Below are 23,409 nucleotides of genomic sequence, written 5' to 3'. Positions count from 1 at the left end.
TATGGATATCCAGTTTTCTTAGTAATCTTTGTTGAAAAGACTATTCTATACCCATGAATTGTCTGTGCACCCTTTTAAAAAATCAGTTTACTATATATATATATCTATCTATATATCTATATCTATATCTATATCTATATCTATATCTATATATATATATCTATACACACACACACACACACATATATGTATAAAGAGTTCTATTCGATTTATCTATATATATGCTTGTCCTTATACCTGTACCACACAAACTTGGTTAGTTTGTGATTCAGTGTGTTTTAATGGCACGGGTTTGATCTGTGCTGATCTGTTTTAAAATATATGCTTCAATTCTGGTCAAGGTGATGGAGTAGGTAAATACTGTACTTGCATCCTTTCACAACTACATGAAAATTACAACTAAATTATAGAACAACTATCACTGAGAATCACCTGAAGTCTAGCTGAAAAGAAGTTGCATAACTAAGGATATACAGAAGAAACCATTTGAAACTGGTAGGACGGGTGGACACACAGAACTGGCTGATCCCCATACCCACATGTGGGGATTAAAAATCAGGAGGGATATCTTGGCTGCAGAGGTCCGCCTGAAGAGCAAGGCGTCCCAGTCCCTCAACAAGCTCCTCAGTCCAGGGTTTCACGGCTGAAAAGAGAAGTCCCACAACTTCTGACTATGAAAACCAGCAAAGACTCTGGATAAGCGAGACAAAGTGCTGCTGGAGTCTCTGGCATTCCTCTTAATGGGCCCACACAAGGACTTACTTGCTGACGGATTCAGCTCTCAGCTCCATCACTGGGGAAACCACTCAAAACACACCAGGGACATACTGGGAGGAACTGAAATGTCTGGATGCAAGGCAAGGGTTGGAGGGGCAGCTTTCTCCCAGACAGAAGTGTTCACAGAAGCCATTATTTCTTTGTTGAGCCCTAACTTCTTCCAGTGTGCAGATACATGTAGCCACCATATCTATGTCTCCATCAACCTAGCTAATACTGTTCACCCCATACTGGTTCCCTGGGTAAGAAAACAAGACTCGTACATATGCTGCCTACAAAAGACTCACTTCAGATCGAAAAACACACAAAGACTGAAAGTGAAAGGTGTGAAAAAGATATTTCATGAACATGGAAATGAAAAAAAATAAAATAAAAAAGCTAGGGTAGCAATAATTATACCACAGAAAATAGACCTTTAAACAAAAGCTGTAACAAGAAACTAAGAAGGACCCAGTAATCCCATTTGTGTGTATTTATCTGAAGAAACACAAAACATTACTGTGAAGGACATGTGCATTCTTACATTCACTGCAGCATTATTTATAATAGCCAAGATATGGAGGCAACTTGGATGTTCATCAATGGAAGCAAAACAGATTAATCTGTCCCAGACCTTTAAAATCAACCCCTAAAATTTAGCATGAATTTTACTATCTAACGATAACACAGATCCATAAAATTTATGGCGTTCGTAAACCAAAATGTTCGTCAACGGAGACATTCGAAAACCGAGGTACAACTGTATATTTTTTGGTGCCCTCTGTATATAAATTTCATTCGATTCTAATTTTAAAAAGGTCTCCTACTATATGTATAAAAGTTCAATTTATTTAACCTATTCAGGATGCTCTTATTGTACAGTGTGAAACATATTAATATTAATAGTATTTAAAGTAAGCAACACTTAAAGATACAGTTGAGATACAGTTGAGCTCCTAACCTATTGAGGCAGGTAGTTAGCATGACTTCAGGCTGTCAGGAATTCCCTGGTAGAATGAACAAGCACAGTCACATCTGCAAGGTCGTTGCCCTGAGAAACATCATTAGCACAAGACAGCTGGTTTGTTTCAAAAAGTCCCATTCAAAAAGTTCTGGTTTGTTTCAAAAAGCCTTCTCAGAAGCCTCCTCAAGGCTGAGAAGGTGATAAGAATGTACCAGTAGGCATCAGCTTTTCTCCTTAGATTCATAAGTAAAAGTATAAAAACAAGTGTCATGCAGTGTCGCTAGTCCTGCTCCCCGCACAAGAAGGCAGGATATGGTGAGGCCAAAAAGGAACACCAACAGCGTTATAGATAGGGAGTCATACCACTATATTCTTGATGGCAGCTGGTCGAGACACAAAAGCAAACATCCTCCCATACCCCAATGAGGGGTCTTCCTGCACCCCAGTCTCACTGGCAGCCTGGCGAGACATAGGAAGTAGGATCCACGCGATTAGCAATCCGCCATCTGCTTGCTAACCACACTTGCTAGCCATGATCTGCCATCCGCTTGATTGCCTGCCAATCAACCAACCCACAACCCTTTGCTAACTGCAATCTGCCCTTCCTAGCCCAGCCACAGCAGTTATATCAGTGGCCAATGGCTAACTGGTTACAGCTGATGACCAACTAGTAACAGCTGATGGCCATCTACTACCCAAGCCAGCACCTTTACATGTAAGGCCGAGAGCCTGGAAACTGCTCTCTGGGACTCTGTCCCCACAAGTCTGTGCGTTAGCTAGTGGGCATCCCAGCTTCGGGTACCCCTGCCCACTTGGGATCTGTAATTCTTTGCTTTGATAAACTATCCTCTTCTGCAACCTCTCCAGTGCATGCTTCCATTCTTCAGTTTCATGCAACTATGATCTTGGTGCACATAACATAGCATCAGAATCCTACATCATTTATTGGGGGCTCGTATGGGATTGAAGCAGAGGTAATCACACTGCTTCTGCTACTACTTGCCCGGCTTCAGGCTTCCATTTTAATGACTCTCAACAAAACTGGACCTCTGTCAGCCACTTAAAAGTGAATAGCACAGCTATTCTGCAGTGGGTCCCGAAGGCTCCCTGGGTCTTCCCCTGGCCTGACTGCCTGGAAGGGTACTGATCAGAGGCTGTCTCTCCCCCTCTCTGCTACTTTCTCCTATTCCTCTGCTGTTTTTTTCCTTTTTGCGAGGAGGCTGAATACTGGTGTGTGGCTAGGATTGTGGGCCTTTGCAGACAACTGAAGGGCTCTGGCCATGGCTACTCTACGGTGGGTCCCAAAGGTCTCGTTGGTCTCTTCCTGGCCCGACCCCTCATAAGGGTGCCAGTTGAATGTCTCCCCCATCTGTGCTGCTCTTTTCATCCTGTCACTGTTTCTCCTCAGCTCTTGAAACACTGGTCCAGGGTGGCTTCCCTGTGAGAACTCCTCAACACTCTCCACCAGCCTCAAGACATCTTAAGGTAAGAACATGGACCTCTGTCTCTATAGGACATCCCTTGTTACTCAGGATAAAATTTACTGGCATGTGGCCTACCCTCTCATATCATCCTATTGGAATCTCCTCCAAGTTTTAAAGTACAAATGGGGGTGTCCTGACATTCACACTGAACATGTCTTGTTTTTGTAACCTTCCCACCAATTACTGATTTTTCCAATAACTGTTTAGCAGCCCAAGTCCATCTAGGACAGCACCCGTGGGGTCCCGAATTTCTCACTGCTTTCCTTTTACACCTTTGTTTTTGCGAACCATCAGACAACATCCTTGGGGAAAGCCAACATATTCCGGAGTTGCTTTTCCTTAAGGCAACTGCCTTGTCCGAAGCCTTCTGGGGCTTCCAATACCTTTTTGTGCCCCCTAACACATTGGACTACATGGCCTCCCTCCACACCCTTTCGTCCAAGCAAGGTACCTTCTTTACAGACTTTGAGCATATACTCCCTGCTTAACTATCTTTATTTGAAAGGCCACCATTACTTTGACCACACCATCAATTTTTGAGACACCCAGAGTTGGGCCATACACCCCTCCACTTTAAGACACCTCATTATTGGCCACTGCCTTTATCGGCCTGCGGGCCAGCACCAAATATTCAGGCGGGGACACACATGGATTTGGGTAGTCGCTCACTGGGGACATGGGCCAGGCAGCCCAGGTAAGCACAACTAACTCTGGCATGGCGTGTCTCCCTACATGCTTCAGAACAGGTTGTGCAGTCTCCTTGGCCCAAGCTTCTAGGGGACACCCTAGACAACGCTATTGGGAGATGAATTGCAAAGGGATGCCTTTCTTTTTGCCTTCCCCTTCAGATGGGCAATCAGCCTTCATGTGCCTTCACCTCCCTGAATTGCACCTTGAAACACTGAGACAAATCTGACCCTCAGACTCTGAAGAAGTGGTGCCTGGTCTTCTTTTGTTCCAAGGTTTGGCCTCAATACAAACTAGAAGATGGGGAAACTTGGCCTTTGGATGGAAGTAATAACTATCATACTATCATACAGCTAGATCTGTTTTGCAGATGGGAAGGCAAATCATCAGAAGTTCCATATGTGCAAGCTTTTTTCTCTCTAAGGGACAACCCAGACTTCTGACAAAAGTCAAAGTTGACCCAGCTCTTTTGGCTGTGATTTCTTGTCTCCCTCCTCTAAAGAAGACCCATTCAAAGGAACCTCCAACGGGACCCTCCTCTTCAGAGGAAGTCCCCTCAGTAGACACCCAGTCAGAGGAATGTCCCAAAACTCTATACCCTACCCTTCCTCCTTAGCCGGCTCCTGTCCTGGCTCCCTCTTGTTGATCTCCATATCCAGGACCTCCTGTACAAAAGCACCCCCAGCTAGGAGCAAATCTTCCTCCCTTACAGGAGACGACAGGAGAATTTGGGCCTGTGAGGGCTCAAGTCTCTTTCTCTCTACAGGATCTCAGACAAATAAAGGGAGATCTAGGGACGTTTTCAGACGATTCTGATAAATATATAGAAGTTTTCCAGAACTTAAACCAGGTCTTTGACCTCTCTTGGAAAGATGTGATATTATCTGTAAATCAGACTCTCACTAATTCTGAGAAACAAGCAGCCTGACAAGCTGCCGAAAAGTTTGGAGATGATCAGTTCCTAGCATATCATGATGAACAGGCAGAACGAGACTCCATTTGGGAGTATTTCCCTACAGGGAAGTAAGCAGTACCCACTAACGATCCACAATGTGATCCTGATACAGCCATGGGAAATTGGCTGAGAAAACACTTTCTGGCATTCATATTAGAGGGACTGAGGAGAACTAGGACCAAACCCATCAATTATTCAAAGCTGTCTACTATTAGCCAGAATTTGGAAAAAAATCCCCCAGACTTTTTAGAAAGGCTCAGGGAGGCCCTCATTAAATACACTCGTATCGGGCCAAACACCCTCAAAGAGGAAATTCTTCTAAAAGACAAATTTATAACTCAGGCTGCCCCAGATATCTGCAGGAAATTACAAAAATTGGCTATTGGCCCTGAAGGCACCTTGGACCAGTTATTCAAGGTAGCCAACACCGTCTTTTACAATCAGGACCAGGAGGAAGCTCAGGACAAGGAGAAGGAAATAAGAAAAAAGGTGGAAGTATTGGTGGCTGCCTTACAGGCTACAACCCAACAGGGTACCCAGGGAAAGTCTGATTGCTACCATTGTGGATAGTCTGGTCACTGGCGAAGGGAATGCCCATGGTGACTGGAGCCGACCCAGAGACCTCCATGGCCCTGTCCCAGCTGTGAAGGGGATGACTGGAAGTCAGACTGTCCCCGGTGGCCTCCACCTTCAAGACCAGCCTCGCCCAGCCAGACTCCCACATAGGACTGAGGGGGCCCGGGACTTCTAACAGAGGCTTCTTTGTCCCATCTAATCATCGGGACTCCCGAGCCCTGGGTAACCCTAGAAGTAGAAGGAAAATCTATTGATTTCCTTCTAGACACAGGAGCCACCTAATCCATCCTCCTCTCCAACCCAGGGACCCTCTCTAATTGAGATGTTACTGTCCAAAGAGTAATGGGCAAGCCAAATTACTAAATATTTTTCCCAGCCCTTAGGCTGCCTATGGGGTGACCTAATGTTCTCCCCTTCTTTCTTAATCATTGCAGAAAGCCCTACCCCACTACTGGGTAGAGACATTATGCCTGAGATGGGAACTATTATTCTCCTAGTCCCTGGAAGTATTCCTAGCTGCCTCCCGGTAATGGAAGCCAACATCAACTCTGATATTTAGGCCTCACAAGGGGTAATTGGTCGTGCCTTCATGGCTACTCCAGTCCACATTCATCTTAAGGACCCCACTCTATTTCCTTGCCAGAAACAATACTCTCTAAAACCCGAGGCATGGAAAGGACTAATACCAACCATTAACAATCTCAAATGACAAGTCCTTCTTAGAGAATACAGCAGTCCTTGCAATACCCCCATCTCAGGAATTCCCCAAACCAAATGGGGAATGGAGACTAGTTCAAGACCTCTGGTACATCAATGAGGCAGTTATTCCTAGACACCCTATAGTTCCAAATCCTTACACACTCTCAGCCCAAATATCTGAGACTACCAGATGGTTCTTGGTGTTAGATCTAAAAGATGCCTTTTTCTAGATACCATACACCCTGACTCACAATATCTCTTTGCCTTTGAGGACCCTGAAAGCCAGCCTGCCTTATCTGGCCCTCTTGTTAGAAGGTCCTGTAATCCAAATATGGACCTGTTCCACCCTCAACATGGCCACATTTCTCCCTAAGATGGAGGAAGAATTAACTCATAACTGCCAACAAGTCTTAATGCAAACCTATGCTGCTAGAGCAGATTTACAAGACATACCCCTAGACAACCCAGATAGAACTCTTTTCACTGATGGGAGATCTTTTATACAAAATAAAACTTTTCTCATTTTTCTTTTATTCATTATTAGAGGGATTACCTCATGCTGTTGCCTACAATGCGTCTCAGCTTGCAGACCACCTAATGGCTGGCTATGATGGTCTACAAGACAACAACATTCTCACCTGGACTCGTTCATCTACCAGGGACCTTTAGATAGACCTCTAGACAAGTCCTAGCTGCTGGTCTCTCTATCCCCCTCCCCAACCTGAAGTAGCCAGAATGGTCATCACCCCTACTCCCTAATGGCAGTTAGGGTTTCGTCTTCAGAGGGAGGATTCAGGCAGGTTAGTTAGCATGACTTCAGGCTGTCAGGAAATCACTGGTATAATGAACAAGTACAGTCATATCTTCAAGGCCGTTGCCCTGAAAAACATCATTAGCACAGGACAGCTGGTTTGTTTCAAAAAGTCTTGTTCAGAAAGTCCTGGTTTGTTTCAAAAAGCTTTCTCAGAAGCCTCCTCAAGGCTGAGAAGTTGATAAAAATGTACCGATAGGCGTCAGCTTTTCTCCTTAGATACATAAGAAAAAGTATAAAAACAAGTCTTTCCTTTAGCTAATGGGCATCATTGCAGCTTTGGGTAGCCCCTCCTGCTTGGGAGCTGTAATTCTTTGCTTTAATAAACTATCCTCTTCTGCACCCTCTCCAGTACATGCTTCCATTCTTCTGTTTCATGAGACTACGACCCCAGTGCACATAACATAACATCAGAATCCTACATCATTATGAAATCCAGTGAAAATGGATACCATTGACTTCATTTGGGCATGAATTAGAAAAAGGCCAGTCGGCATGAAAAGTAATAAAGGGGTTAACTTCTAACTATCATTAGTTCTCCGTAGAATTTTCTTCATTCACCTTGACTTGATGGCCTGGGGTTAGGGGAAATACTTCTTTCAGCTAAAATGAATAGTTAACCGAATATATGCGTATCTAGTCAGTTATCATTTTCCTTCCTTGTTAACTTATTTGCTTCGACTGAGTAGAAAAAATAGGCAATTACTTTTCATATTTAGCTATATTGTGGTTGGGATTTAAAAATAGTTCTAAATAAATATATGGCAATGTACTAGGTTTTGTAGTATCCCCAAGTATTCATAATATATCTTGTAAAAAAAAGTTTGAAATCTAGGAAAATGGTTGGCAGCTGCAGAACATTATCATTTCCCTAGGATTTTCCAGTGGACTTACTCATAAACATTCATCTACCAGAAAACAAATTAGACACCTATTTGTCTTTAGGGGAAGTAGATGGTGCCTGATTTCTCCAATTGGGAACCCCATGGCAGGTTCTCTGCTTGTATTCATTGTATAATAAAGGCATGCACGAATAAAACAATCAACTTGGAGTAGGGTTTCTGGGGTGGGGGAATTCCTTCCCGCCCATTCTCAGGAAATTTTTTTGCTTTCCCATTCCTGAATCCCGAGAAAAGTTGGTCAGGAAATTGGGAAAATTGGCTCCTTGAACCCAGTAATACCCACAATGGGAAATAAACGTACTACTCACAATGTATCTCTTAGACATTTTTCCTATTTATCGCTATCTAAAGTTCCATTGTGTTACAATGTTACAGGCCACCAGACATGCACGCGCAACACCAGAATCAGATATCACATGACCAGCTAATTTTAGCTCTTATAAATCGAGCACATTTTGTCATGGAGAACAGAAAACAGTTTGTATTTACACAGAGAAATATTTATTTTCACAACCCAGGATTTGACTACAAAGTCATCTTCAGGTGAACTAAGGAAATCTAAGGTAGTGTACCTTAACATGACATTGTAGTCAAATCCTGGGTTGTGAAAATAAATATTTCTTTGTGTAAATACAAACTGTTTTCTGTTCTCCATGATGAATCATTTCCACAAAGTGACGGCCAATACTACCAACGACATTCAATCAGTTTGTTTGCGGCTGACAATTGTGATGTATGTGAGTGTTCTTGGCTCTCTCAGCTGCTGTGGGTAAGTCAGTCTATTTAAAAACAACTTGTACTGCTAATATTTTATTCCAATATTACAATAATTTCCAATCTCATATCATAATGTTTTGTGGCACTTTTTAGCTATAAATATTCACTGCACAATATAGGTGTTTCTTAATTTTTTCTTAATGCTTTTAAAGGAAATAAAATTTGAATTGGTTAAATGTAGAGATCTTGTGTCTCTCACAAAATACTTGAGCAACGTTAGTTGTCTATGTGAAATGTAAGAGGATGAATTTTTTGCCTTGTCAAGTAAGAATGAAATTGCATGATTGGCAAAGTCATTAAAGGAAAGACTTTTTAAAGGAACATTTACAGCAGAAGAAGTTCCAAGAGAAGAAATAAAGGATCTCCTTACTGAGAGTTCTGACATTAAATCAGAATCTGCTCTGAAGTGTGAATTGACTAAAGCAATATCAATTTCGATATCAAAGCCTAGCCCTATGCATGCAGACAAAATATTTGCTTCTTTAAGGAAGGAAATGAGCTTATATGAAGCAACGCATTCTCTCACTCCCAACTTGAAGATGCTTTTAGATGCACTCATAACAGTTCGACCAACATCTACAGAAAATGAAAGAAATTTTTCCACATCAAGTATATTTGTTACAAATGGAAGATCACGATCGTCTGATTGGGCAATTAGTGCTCTATGTTTCTTAAAGTTTCATTTTAAAAATGACAAATAAAAATGATTTGAAGTACTTTTTTAAAAATTTTCAAACGAGTAATATTTCATTTGTTTTCTATTAATGTTTAATTTAATAAATAAAATATTTAAATGAGTTTGGGAATGTTAATACATTGTGTGATGTATGTAAAAACTCACTGTATACTATAAGGTTGGGTTAAATAAAGTTTGTATTAATTACATTGTTTGTATTTTGAGAAAACCTGAAATATAACAAAAACCTATCCAAAATGATACCGTAGTGACCCCTATTTAGCACGCAGGGCAAGAGATGCGCTAGTCATTAAATTCCGGTCGACCTCCATTTAGGAAATTTTATTTACTCTTTTTTTTTAATTAAATTTATTGGGGTGACAATTGTTAGCAAAATTACATAGATTTCAGGTGTACAATTCTGTATTACATCACCTATAAATCCCATTGTGTGTTCATCACCTAGAGTCAGTTCTCCTTCCATCACCATATATTTACTAAAGTTTTGTGTTGATCTTTTACATATAGGAGTGTCTTGAAACCTCTGAAAGACTGCGCTGGGGCCACGAACCCCAGTTGCTCCATCTTCTCTATGGCTTTTCTGTTTATTAACATTTACTGTTACAGCCATTATTACAGATGATCAATGAAAATTAAATGAAAAAGATTATTTCGGGAATTCTCGAGAATTCTTGGGAAATATGATTTCCCGTTCTTGATTCCTGAAGGTTCTAAAATGTCGGGAATTTGGAAACCCTAAGTAGGAGTATGAGGATTATATGGAGGTTCAGGTTCCAGTCTCATCCCAGCCTCTAACAAATTCCTGTTTAATTCGCTTTACCTGTTTTCTACAAAAAATGTTGATCTTTGTGGCTTTCATTCTTTCAATGTAGGACCCTTAAACTCAACTTCCCTTGTGATGTGGCTCTCCTTTGAAATGGTAACAATATCTGCCACCACATAGTGATAAACCTCAGGCAGTAGTAATTCTGTATGTACTTTGGCACTCTCAGTTCCTAGTAAGGCGCAGGGTTCTGCTGAGAGGAAGATACATTCATAAAGAGTGCAATAAATAGAAATGAGATGATGGTGTGAGGATAATAACACAAAGAATAGGTTAAAGAAAAGCAGGGGCCAGACTGGATCCTTTGACTTGTTTGGCAATTTGATATCGAGGACTTTCCTTTTCTATTGGGTTAGAAAGCTTTTGTCCCAAACCAAGAATAGGATAATGGCTGGGCTCTAGATACTATGTAGTTGCATTTGACCATACTGTTTAACCATGTCTATAAGTAGGCCGAATACTCTGATGCCATTTTATCTCTGAGGAACCTGAGGCCTAGACAGGTAAGACCACTTTTCCAAGTAATTCTTGGCTACTTAGTGGTAGACTTGGGATTTAAACTCATGTTTCTGGACTTCCACATTATTGCTATTTCCATAAACTTCTTACTGAAAAGGATGTGTATGCAAGTCACAAACTTCTGTCTGTGGTTTTTTTTTTTCAATTAAAGTTTATTGGCACAAACTTCTTATCCCAAGGGATTCAAGATGATTTAGAGATGCTAACTGGCTGATCTGCTAGCAATTATTTTTCTTACTAAAATATATAATCAGATGATTCGAAGTTCCCAACTATAAAAAGGTTTAAGATTGGGTTTCCCACATACATGTAAATTCCCCCCAAACCAATAAAGCAAGATCAGATATGTTTGTAAATCTTTAGTGTGTTTGCCGTTCTCAATTAACAGGAAGTTGAACTTGTGAGAAACACGTATGTACATTATATCTATCAGGCCAAGTGGGTAATTTAAAACTCTCACACATATCTCAGTAATATGATGCTATAGCATTTCCTGGCTCAGGGCCAGCTGATCCCAGAGGTGGCCCGAATATCCTGTTTTTTGTCAAAAAGAAGCAGTTCAAGAACGTCAAAACTTCCTTTGTAATTTCACCCAATTCCAAAATCAAAATTCTTTTCCCTCTGTAAAGAATACCTGAGAGTGTTTAGGGAAGATTGTTAAAGGGGTTTATTTAACACAAATGTTTGATAAAAACAGAATTGGTCAATTAGATTTTTCATACATTACCTTTCACAGCTCCTTGATCTACCAAAGCATATTATTAATGAGTACTACCTGTTCCATTTGGATATGCTCTGTCTCCCAAGATACACTGTAAACAAACAGGAGCCTAGTACTTAATAGATGAATCATGAAGCTGTTTACCAATATTTTTTCAATATAACTAGAATGTTTTTCTGAGTATGACTGTTAATGAAAAAGGTTAATTTTAATGTGCCTGAGATCATATTTATTAAGACACAAAAAGCTGAAAATACTTGAATTCCAAATACTTGACCTCAGGGGAGAAAAATAAGAAAAACAAATATCAGTGTATTTTATTGATAAGAGAAAGGGTTCTGCTTTTGCATCACAGAAAACTTTGATAGGTCACCAGCATCTAGATCACCAACATCTACTGGAAAAGAATTTTCTTTGCCCGATCTTATTCTAGAGCCTGCAAATTATTGGGGTCATAGAGACTATATTGTAAGGCAGTTAAAAAGGTTCAAGTAGAAAACATCTTCACAGTCCCTCATGTATTTCAGTACTGTGCCAGATATTTGAAGACTTTTAAGCTGGGTATCCTGTTAAGTTTCTGTCTGCTATCATTCTTGCAATAAAAGACGGTAGCCCTTATTTGGCTCATATCCAATGGCGATGTTTCTTAGAATCATAATGGGGGGAAAGTCAGTCCGAAATAAGATGTAGAAGGTGTGAAAGAGGATCTTGATGAGGCCAATTTTTGGCAAAAGTTGCTCTCTGTCCCATCATCCCCTTTGTCTCTACTCAGCTAGTGGGCTCTATGCTGGGTAGATTGTCCTTCACCTGCAGTCAACACTTACTTATTCAGGGAGCAGTTTCTTCTAAGTTCTGCTTTCTGACAGATGCCAGTGTTCAAATATGATGATTGAATCTATGCGACTATGTTAAAAGATGAATATGTTATCCCTTCCAGACAAGAACATTTTAGTAGTGGCCTTCTAAAGATAATGATACAATAAAAAGGAATTAGTTTAAAGTTGAAAACTAAAGGTAAGACTATTTGGGGACTTTCAGTACTCACGCTGTATCTCCATCCCACAGACTTTTGATATTTATTCACTCTCACTCGCCTTCCTATTTCAGGTAAAGGCGTCTGCAAAACCAAGTAAAAAATGTTATTAGATCCACTGGTACATTCTGAAAATAAGTTATTCTTCAGTACTTTGTGCTCTTTGAGTACTAAATGGAAGAATACAGTAATACTATTCCTCTCTCAAAATTTGCTAATAGTTTTAATAAAAATCATATATATATATATGATTTTTATTAAAACTATTAGCACAATTTGAGAGATTATATATATATATATATATATATATATATATATATATATATATATAGAGAGAGAGAGAGAGAGAGAGAGAGAGAGAGAGTGAGAGAGAAACTTGGCACCAAATTCATAGTAACAGAGTTAACTGTCATATTAATGAGAAAATTACAGTTTAATGTAAGTAAAGTGCTATTTCCCCTTACAAAACAAGGTAATTGACACGATCAATGGGCTGAATGAAATACTTAAACAATATGTTGTTTAAGTATTTAAAAAGTTAGAGTATCTAACAAGTAAATTGAATGAGGAGCAAAGTCTCTTAAGTTAAAACAAGGAAATAAGTATTTTGGAGAGTGTTATTCAAATAATGCTAGACTGATTATTTGAGAGTCATGGTTTGTAGGACAAAATAAATCCATAAAACTTCAAAACCCCTTGAAACTCACATTGGTTTGCAACATTTGACGTTTACTGACAAGACAAAAAGCATGCAACTCTTTAAATAGTTTCAGCAATTCACTCCCTGCACAAATTGTAAAAGAACAATGGATGGCATTGATAACAATTCACTGAATATGTATAGCTTTTCAAATACAACCTTTGAGAATTTTCCTTTAGGGTATAGCAAAATGAAAATTTTGTGACCTTTGCTATGTTCATGCTAATATTACCTTGAGAAAGTGAGGCACTCATGCTAAAGAAAGAGGACAGAAATCAGTACTTAGCAAATTCTATGACAATATGTTATGAACCGTGACACAACTTTATGAATGTTACCAGGAACAGTGCCAATTAAACTGTCTCAGTTGTTCATCTGTCAGAAAATACAAGAAAAGTTTGCATATCTGACAAGTTCTTTCTTTCTACCTGTCATTGAGTATCTAATGGCCTCGATTCTCAAAAGGAATAGTTGGAGAGGGAAAAGAATATGATGGAACACAGAAAGATTAGCACAATATTAGAAGGAATCGCCTCTTTGCCATTCCTGGAAACAGATAATCAACTAGAAATAGAAATACAGATAATGTCTTTATTCTTAGAGAATACCAAAGTATGTCAAACTTTCACTGTGAGTAAAGCATTTTATGGGTAAATATAATACATCAAAAAAATAAAACACACTAATGATAGAAATAATACTAAATGATAAATATAATAAATCTAGATTCATACCATTATAATTACATACTAATGATTTAAAAAACAAAATAATATTTTCTGAGCTATTTATCACAAGACCATAATCCATTAAGAGAACAGAATACAGAGAGTATATAATATTACCTTACGAGCATTCATCACTTTAACAGCTGTAAATGCACCCGTCTTTTCATGGAGTCCCTGAAACACAGGATAGTAAAAAAAACATCAAATGCTGGTTATATAATCAAGCAAACAGAAAGCAAAGTGAAAAATATTCAAGTTCAATAAGGTGAAACACTCTAGCCTACCATGAAATATAAAGTAGTATATAAAGAGTAAATATAGGGTATGATATAGAGAATAGAAACATTACATTATGAACATTATAAAGAAATACCAAATATTCCACTCAAAAATATCAAGCATATTTATGGAATAAGTTTTTTTTTCCCTTTTTATTACAGTATTCTTGAAAAACAACATTACATTAATTTCAGGTGTACAACATAGTGATGTAGCATTTATATACCTCACAAAGTGATAACTATGATAAGTCTAGTCACCATGCACGGTACAAGTTATAAAAATATTATTGACTATATTCTCTATACTGTACAATACATCCCTGTGACTTATTTCTTTTATAACTCGGAATTTTAATTTTTTATTATATTAGTTTCAGGTGTACAAAAAAAAACATAATGATTAGATATTTACACCGCTCACAAAGTGATAACCCCTATATACTACTATAATTTAAAAAAAATACCGAGAGAGAGAGAGAGAGAGAGAGAGAGAGAGAGAGAAGAAGAAATGTATACACATTTTAAGAAAGAAAAAACTATTAAAATTGTAATTCTCTATACTGATAACAAAAGATGAATACAGGTATATTATCATGGGATGTAAAGTACAACATAGGGAATATAGTCAATGGTATTGTAACAGCTACGTATATACTATGTCAGAGGGGTAGTAGACTTGGCGGTAGTTTGTACCTCTTAATCTCCTTCACCTTTTTTCACCCATCCCCCAAACCCCTTTCATTCTGGCAACCATCAGTTTGTTCTCTGTATCTGTGAGTCTGTTTCTGTTTTGTTTTGTTTTTCAGATTCCACATATAAGTGAAATCATATGGTATTTGTCTTTTCCTGTCTATCTGAGTTATTACAATAGCATAATACCCTCTAGGTCCATCCATGCTGTTGGAAATGGCAATAATTCATTATTTCTTACGGCTGAGTAATATTCCATTGTGTATATATACCACATCTTTCTTATCCATTCATTTATCAATGGACACTTAGGTTGCTTCAATAGCTTGACTATTGTAAATAATGCTGCCATGAACATAGAGGTGTTGAGTATCTTTTCAAATTAGTGTTTTTGTTTTATTCAGATAAATACCCAGAAATGGAATTGCTGGGTTCTATGGTAGTTTACTTCACTGAATTTACTTTATTATTTACTTATTTCTACTTATATTGGACTTCATTTTTAATTTTTTGAGGAACCTCCATATTGTTTCCCATAGTGGCTGCACCAATTTACAATCCCATCAATAGTGCACAAGTGTTCTCTTTTCTCCACATCATCACCAACACTTGTTATTTGTTGTCTTTTTAATAATAACCATTCTGACAGGAGTGAGCTGGTATCTCATTATCATGTTGATTTTCATTTCCCTGATAGTTAGTGAGGTTGAGCATCTTTACATGTGTCTGCTGGCCTCTATATGCTTCTTTGGGAAAATGTCTGTTCAGATACTTTGCCCAGTTTTTTTATCAGACTGTGTTTTTTTACGTTGAGTTTTTAAAACGCTTTATATATTTTGAATATTAACCCCAATAGGATGTACCATTTCCAAATATATTCCCATTCAGTACATTGCCTTTTTGTTTTGTTGATGCTTTCCTTTGCTATGCAAACACTTTTTAGTTTGATGTGATCCCATTTGATAATTTTTGCTTTTGTTGTTATTCTCTGAGGAGACAAAGCCAAAAAAAAAAAAAAAAAAAATACTTCCAAGGCCAATGTCAAAGAGTTTAATGCCTGTATTTTCTTCTAGGAGTTTTCTGGTTTCAGGTCTCACATTTAAGTCTTTAATCCATTTTGAAAAAAAAAAAAATGCCATTGGTATTTTGATAAGGATTGCATTTATTCTGTAGATTGCTTTGAGTATTAAAATTTTTTATTAAAGTTTATTGGGGTGACAATTGTTAGTGACGTTTTAAGTATATTAATTCTTCCAATCTATGAACATAGTATATCCTTCCATTTATTTGTGTCATATTCAATTTATTTTATCAATATATAGTTTTCAGAGTACAGATCTTTTAGCTCCTTGGTTAAATTTAATTCTAGGTATTTTATAATTTTTGATGCAATTGTAGATAAAATTGTTTTCTTAATTTCTCTTTCTGAGAGTTCATTATTAGCGTACATAGACACAAGTGACTTCTGTATATTTTGTATCCTGTTATCCTGTGAATTTACTGAATTTGTTTATTAGTTCTAATAGTTTATTGATGGAGTCTTTAGGGTTTTCTATATATAGCATCGTATCATCTGCAAATAGTGACAGTTTTACTTCTTCCTTTCCAATTTGGTGCCTTTTATTTCTTTTTCTTGTCTGACTACTGTGGCTAGGACTTCCAATATGATGTTGAATAAAAGTTGTGAGAGTGGACAACATTGTTTTTTTTCTGATCTTAGACAAAAGCTTTTAACTTTTCACTATTGAGTATGATGTTAGCTGTGGTTATGCCATATATGGCATTTGTTATGTTGTGGTATGTTCCCTGTATATCCACTTTATTGAGTGTTTCTTATCATTCATGGCATTTACATGATGTCAAATGCTTTCTCTGAATCTACTGAGATCATATTTTTATCCTTCATTTGCTAATGTAATGTATCATAAAGACTGATTTCTGGATATTGAACCATTCTTGCCTCCATGGAATAAATCCAACTTGATCATAGTTGATGATCCTTTTAATGTACTGTTGAATTTGATTTGTTAATATTTTGTTGTGAATTTTTGCATCTATTTCATCAGGGATATTGGACTGTAACTTTTCTTTTTTGTAGTGTCTTTGTCTGATTTTCGTATCAGGGTAACACTTGCCTCAGAATAAGCTTGAAAACATTCCTTCCTCTTTTAAATTTTTGGAAGAGTTTGAGGATATGTATTAATTCTTTTGTAAATGTTTGGTAGAATTGATCTGTGAAGACGTCTGGTCTTGGACTTCTGTTTGTTGGGAGTGTTTTTGAATAGTGATTCAATTTGATTACTTGTAATTAGTCTGTTCATATTTTCTGTTTCTTCCTGTTTCAATCTTGGAAAGTTGTATGTTTCTAGGATTTTATGCATTCCTTCTAGGTTGTCCAATTTGTTGGCATATAATTGTAGTATTCTCTTATGATCCTTTGTATTTCTGTGCTATTGGTTGTCACTTCTCTTTCATTTATGGTCTCTCTCTGTCTGTCTCTATCTCTGTCTCTCTCTCCTGGCTAAAGGTTTATTATTATTATTTTGCAATGGACCAGCTCTTAGTTTTGTTGATCTTTTCTATTATTTTAGTCTCTATTTCATTTATTTCCACTCTACTCTTTATTATTTCCTTCCTTCTACTTACTTTAGACTTTGTTCTTCTTTTCTAGTTCTTTGTGTAGAAGGTTAGGGTTTTCTTTTTTTCCTTTTTTCTTTTCTTTTTTTTTTGTGTGTGTGTGTGTCAGTGTGATTTTTCTTGTTCCTTGTGGTAGGCTTGTATTGGTGTAAACTTCCTTCTTAGAACTGCCTTTGCTGTGTCCTATGGATTTTGGAATACTGTGTTCCATTTTCAGTTGTCTCAAGGTATTTTTTGATTTCCTCTTTGATTTCTTAGTTGGTTGTTTAGTGTCATGTTGTTTAGACTGCATGTGTTTTTGGTTTTTCTGTTTGTTTTGGTTCCAGTTTTCTTCTTTTAATTGATTTCTAGTTTCATACCATTACAGTCGTAAAAGATGGTTGACGTGATTGCAGTCTTCTTAAAATGACTTATTTTGTGGCCTAAATGTGATCTATCTTATGAAATGTTCCATGGTCACTTGAAAAGAATGTGTATTCTGCTGTTTTGGGATAGAATTTTATGTATGTTCCATTCATTTGATCTAATACGTCATTTAATTCCAATGTTTCCTTGCTGATTTTCTATCTGGATGATCTATACATTGATGCAAGTGGAGGTGTGAATAGCCCCTACTATTACTGTATTACTGTCAGTCTCTCTCCCTTTATTTTTAATATTTGCTTTATGTATTTGAGTGCTCCTATGTTGAGTGCATAGATTATTACAATTGTTATATCTTCTTGTTGGTGTGATCCCTTTATCATTATGTAATGCTCTTCTTTGTCTCATGCTATAGTCTTTGCTTTAACATCTATTTTGTCTGATATAAGTAAAGATTTATCAGGATTCTTTTCATTTCCGTTTTCATGGTATATATTTTTTTGCATTCCTTCACTTTCAGTCTGTATGTGTCTTTAGATCTGAAGTTAGTCTTTATAGGCTGGATATGTATGATCTTTTTTTAAAAAAATCATCTACATTATATCTTTTGATTGTAACATTTAGTCCATTTACATTTAAAGTGATTACTGAGAGAATATACTTATTGCTTTTTTTTTCTGTCATTTTTCTCCTGCTCTCTTCCCTTGTGATTTGATGACTTTCTTTAGTGTTGTTTGGTTTTCTTTCTATTTATTTATTTATATTTTGTGTGTATCTATTATAGGTTTTTGGTTTCTGGTTACCATGAGATTTACATATAACAACCTATGTATACAGAACGCCATTTTAAATTCATGTTTGCTTAAGTTCAAACACATTATAAAAGCTGTAGATTCTTATTCCCCCTCCTATGTTTTGTTTTTGACATCATATTTTACATCTGGGTGTGCATGTGTATATGTGTATCCCTTAATTAACTATTGTAGATATAGTTTTATTAGATCCACTACCTTTACTATATGTTTGACTTTAACCAGTAAAATATTTTTTTGAATATATTTTCTTATTTCTAGATTTGGCTTTTTCTGCTTAAAAAGTCCCTTTAATATTCTTTCCTTCCTCCCTCCCTTCCTCCCATTCTTTTTTCCTTCATAATTCTGGTTTACTGGTGGTGAACTTTCTCAGCCTTTGCTTGTCTGGGAAACTCCATCTCTGTTTCAATCATGAAAAATAACTTTGTTGGGTAGAGTATTCTTGGTTGTAGTTTTTGTTTTCATCATTTTGAATATATTGTGCCATACCATCTGACCTGCAAAGTTTCTGCTGAAAAATCAGGTATCTGAAAATCTTACGGAGGTTCCCTTATAGATAACTAGTTGTTTTGGTCTTGTTGCTTTTAAGATTCTCTCTTTAACTTTTGACAGTTTAATTAAGATGTGTCCTGGTGTGGTTTTTTTTGTGTCATCTTGTTTGCCATCTTTGATTCCAGAGCTTCAATGTCTGTTTCCTTCACTAAGTTAAGAAAGTTTTCAGCCATTATTCTTCAGATAAGTTTTCTGTAACTTTCTCTTTCTTCTTTCCTTCTGGGACTTGTAAAATGCAAATGTTAGTACACTTGATGTTTTCCCAGACATCCTTTAAACTATCCTCATTTTTTTTTTAACTACGAGAAATTAAACGCTGCCTTCCCTTTGGAGAGGAGGGGAACCAGAGTTTGTTGACCCAAATACACTTTTGGGATATTATTTTTTTAAATTAAAGTTTACTGGGGAGATTATTATTAGTAAAGTTACCTTTGTTTCAGGTGTACAATTCTGTAATACATCATCTGTATATCACATTGTGCTAACCACCCAGAGCCAGTTATCTTTTTGTCACCTCATATTTGATCCCTTTTACCCTCATCTACCAAGCCAATCCCTGCTTATGCTCTGGTAACCACTAAACTATTGTCTGTGTCTATGAGCTTTTGTTTATTCATTTGCTTGTCTTGTCCCTTTGTTGTTTTCAGTTTCATATACCACATATCAGTGAAATCTCATGGTTCTCCACTTTTTCTGTCTGACTTATTTCGCTTCGTATTATAACCTCAAGAACCATCCATGTTGTCACAAATGGTACTATTTCATCTTTTCTTATGACAGAATAGTATTACATTGTGTATATATACCACAACTTATTTACTATTCATCAATCGAAGAATACTTGATTTGTTTGCATATCTTGGACACTGTATATAAAGCTGTAATGAACATTGGAGCACATATGTCTTTATGGATATATGTTTTCAGATTTTTTGGGTAGGTACCCAGGAGAGGGATTGCGAGGTCACACGGTAATTCTATTCTTAATTTTTTGAGGAACCTCCACACTGCCTTCCATAGTGGCTGCACCAATTTGCAATCCCACTAACAGTGTATAAGGGTTCCTTTTCTTTCACAGCCTCTCCAACACTTGTTATTATTTGTCTTGGTGGTGACAGCCATTCTAACTGGTGTGAAGTAATATCTCATTGTGGTTTTTATTTGCATTTCTCTGATGATTAGTGATGGTGAGCATTTTTTCATATGTCTATTTATCATTTGTATGTCTTCTTTAGAGAAATGTCTCTTCAGGTCCTCTGCCCATTTTCTAATTGGATTGCTTGTTTCTTTGTTGTTGAGTTACACAACTTCATTCTATGTTTTGGATATTAGCCCCTTCTAAGAGGTGTTGTTTGCAAAAATCATCTCCCATTTGGTTGGTTGCCTCTTTATTTTGTTGATGGTTTCTTTTGCTGTGCAGAAGCTTTTTAGTTTGATATAGTACCATTCATTTATTTTAGCTTTGACTTTCCTTCCTTTGGAGTCAAATTCATAAAGTGCTATTTGAACCCAAGGTCCCTAAGTTTAGTACCTATGTTTTCTTCTATGCAGTTTATTGTTTCAGGTCATAAGTTTAGGTCTTTAATCCATTTTAAATTAATTTTGGTACATGGTGACATACAGCACTCTAGTTTCATTCTTTTGCATGTGGCTTTCCAATTCTCCCAGCACCATTTATTGAACAGGCTGTCTTTTTCCCATTGTATGTTTTGGGCTTCTTTGTCAAAAATTATCTGTCCATATTTATGTGAGTTTATTTCTGGGTTCTCAATTCTATTCCATTGGTCAGTGTGTCTGTTTTTCTGCCAATACCATGCTGTTTTGATTATTGTAGCCCTGTAGTTCAAGCTAAAGTCAGGGAGTGTTATATATCCAGCATTGTTCTTTTTACTCAGGATTGCTTTGGTGATTCGGGGTCTTTTGTGATTGCATACAAATTTGATCATTTTTTTTGTTCTATAGCTTTTAAAAATTCCATTGGGATTTTGATGGGGATTGCATTAAATGCATGTATTGCTTTGGGTTATATAGTCATTTTAACTCCGTTGATTCTTCGAATCCATGAACACAGAATGTCTTTCCATTTCTTTGTGTCTTCTTCAATTTCTTTTAAAAATGTCTTTCAGTTTTTATTGTGTAGGTCTTTACTGTATTCGATTATTGTTTCTAATATCTTTCTGATGGAGTCCTTAGGGTTTTCTATATATAGCATCATGTCATCTGCAAACAGTGACAATTTAACTTCTTCATTCCCAATTTGGATGCCTTTTATTTCTTTCTCTTACCTGATTGCTCTGGCTAGGATTTCCAACTCTATGTTGAAAAGCAGAGGTGATAGGGGACAGCCCTGTCGTGTTGCTGAACATAGAGCAAAGGGCTTCAGTTTTTTTCACTATTAATTATGATATCAGCTGAGGGTTTGTCATATATGGCCTGTATTATGTTAAGGTATTTTCCTTCTATACCTATTTTATTAAGTGTTTTAATCATAAATGGATGTTGCATTTTGTCAAATGTTTTTCTGCATCAGTTGATATAATCATATGATTTTTGTCCTTTCTTTTGTTTATGTGGTGTACAACAGTGATCGATTTGCAATGGAAAAACCTTGTGCCCCTGGGATGAAACCCACTTGATTGTGATATATAATCTTTTTAACGCATTGTTGCATTCGACTTTCTAGAATTTTGTTTAGGATTTTTGCCTCTGTATTCATCAGAGATATTCATCTGTAATTTTTTGTTTTTTGTTTTATCATTACCAGGTTTTGGTATCAGGGTAATGTTGGCCTCATAAAATGAGTTAGGGAGTATTGTCTCGTCTTCAATTTTTTTAAAGCATTTGAGTAGGACAGGTGTTCGGTCTTCTGATTGTTTGGTAGAATTCACTAGTGAAGTGATCTGGTCCCAGAATTTAGCTTTTGGGAAGGTTTCCCATGTCTGATTCAACTGTCTTACTGGTGATTGGTCTATTCAGATTTTCCAGTTCTTTGTGATCTAGCCTAGGAAGGTGATAGTTTTCTAAACACATGTCCATTTCTACTAGGTTGTTGAATTTGGTGGCATATAGTCCTTCGTACCTTTCTTGGATGATCCTTTGTATTTCTGTGGCATCCGTGGTAACTTCCCCTCTTTCATTTCTGATTTTGTTTATTTTTAGCTTCTCTTTTTATGTTAGTGAGTCTAGCCAAAGGTTTATCAATTTTATTAATCTTTTCAAAGAACCAGCTCTTTGTTGCATTATTTCTATTGTCTTTATGTTCTCTATTTCATTTAGTTCTGCTCAGATTTTTATTATTTCCTTCCTTCTGCTGACTTTGGGTTTCATTTGCTCTTCTTTTTCTAGTTCTTTAAGGTGTAATGTGAGCTTATTTATCTGGGATTTTTTTTTTTTTTGAGATAACCCTGTAAGGATATAAATTTCCCTCTTAAAACTGCTTTTGCTGCATTCCAAAAATTTTGGTAGGATGTATTTTCATTCTCATTTGTTTCTATGTATCTTTTGATCTCTCCTGTTAGTTCTTCTTTGACCCAGTCGGTCTTTAAAAATATGTTGTTTAATCTCCACATATTTGTGGATTTTCCTGCTTTCTTTTTGCAGTTGATATCCAATTTCAAAGCCTTGTGATCAGAGAATATGCTTGGTATGATTTCAATTTTCTTAAATTCGCTAAGGCTAGTTTTATGTCCCAATATATGATGTATCCTAGAATGTCCCATGTGCACTAGAAAAGAATGCATAGTCTGATGTTCTAGTATGAAGGGCTCTATAAATGTCAGTGGTGTCCATTTTATGTAATGTGTCATTTAAGGCTGCTATTTCATTACTTATTTTTTGTTTGGATGATCTATTCATAGCTGTTAATGATGTGTTTAGTTCCCCTACTATAATTATCGTCTGATCATTTTCTCCTTTAGTTCTGTTAGTAGTTGGGTAGTATACTTTGGTGCTCCCTGATTGGGGGATAAATATTGATAAAATTATGTGTTCTTGTTGTATAGTTTCTTTATCATTATGAAATGTCAATCTTTGTCTCTTGTTACCTTTTTTATCTGAAGTCTGTTTCATCTGATGTCGGTATCGCTATACCTGCTTTTCTCTGAATACCATTTGCTTGGAGTGTCAGCTTTTACTCTCTCACTTTGAGTCTATATTTGTTGTTGTAGCTGAGATGTGTCTCTTGGAGGCACATGTGCTTAGGTTTAGTTTTTTGATCCAATCTGCGATTCTGTGGTGATTTCA

The 23,409-nt window shown here is 36.9% G+C and overlaps 1 protein-coding gene across 3 annotated transcripts in view; it reads right to left on the bottom strand.

Annotated features, from left to right (window-relative positions):
- The window catches only part of NRK (Nik related kinase), a 165,881-nt gene that overhangs the window by 77,475 nt on the left and 64,997 nt on the right, over nt 1-23,409 (bottom strand). For all 3 annotated transcript variants that reach the window (XM_074323648.1, XM_019713867.2, XM_019713865.2), the window contains exons 3-4: nt 13,950-14,006; nt 12,417-12,488 (exon numbers count right to left, since the gene is read on the bottom strand). In XM_074323648.1, coding sequence (XP_074179749.1) covers nt 12,417-12,488; nt 13,950-14,006 — 129 coding nt within the window. The remainder of the gene's footprint in view (nt 1-12,416; nt 12,489-13,949; nt 14,007-23,409) is intronic.

The sequence above is a fragment of the Rhinolophus sinicus genome, chromosome X, assembly GCF_036562045.2.
Source record: "Rhinolophus sinicus isolate RSC01 chromosome X, ASM3656204v1, whole genome shotgun sequence".
Taxonomy (NCBI): Eukaryota; Metazoa; Chordata; class Mammalia; order Chiroptera; family Rhinolophidae; genus Rhinolophus; species Rhinolophus sinicus.
This window is presented reverse-complemented; position numbering and strand designations above follow the sequence as displayed.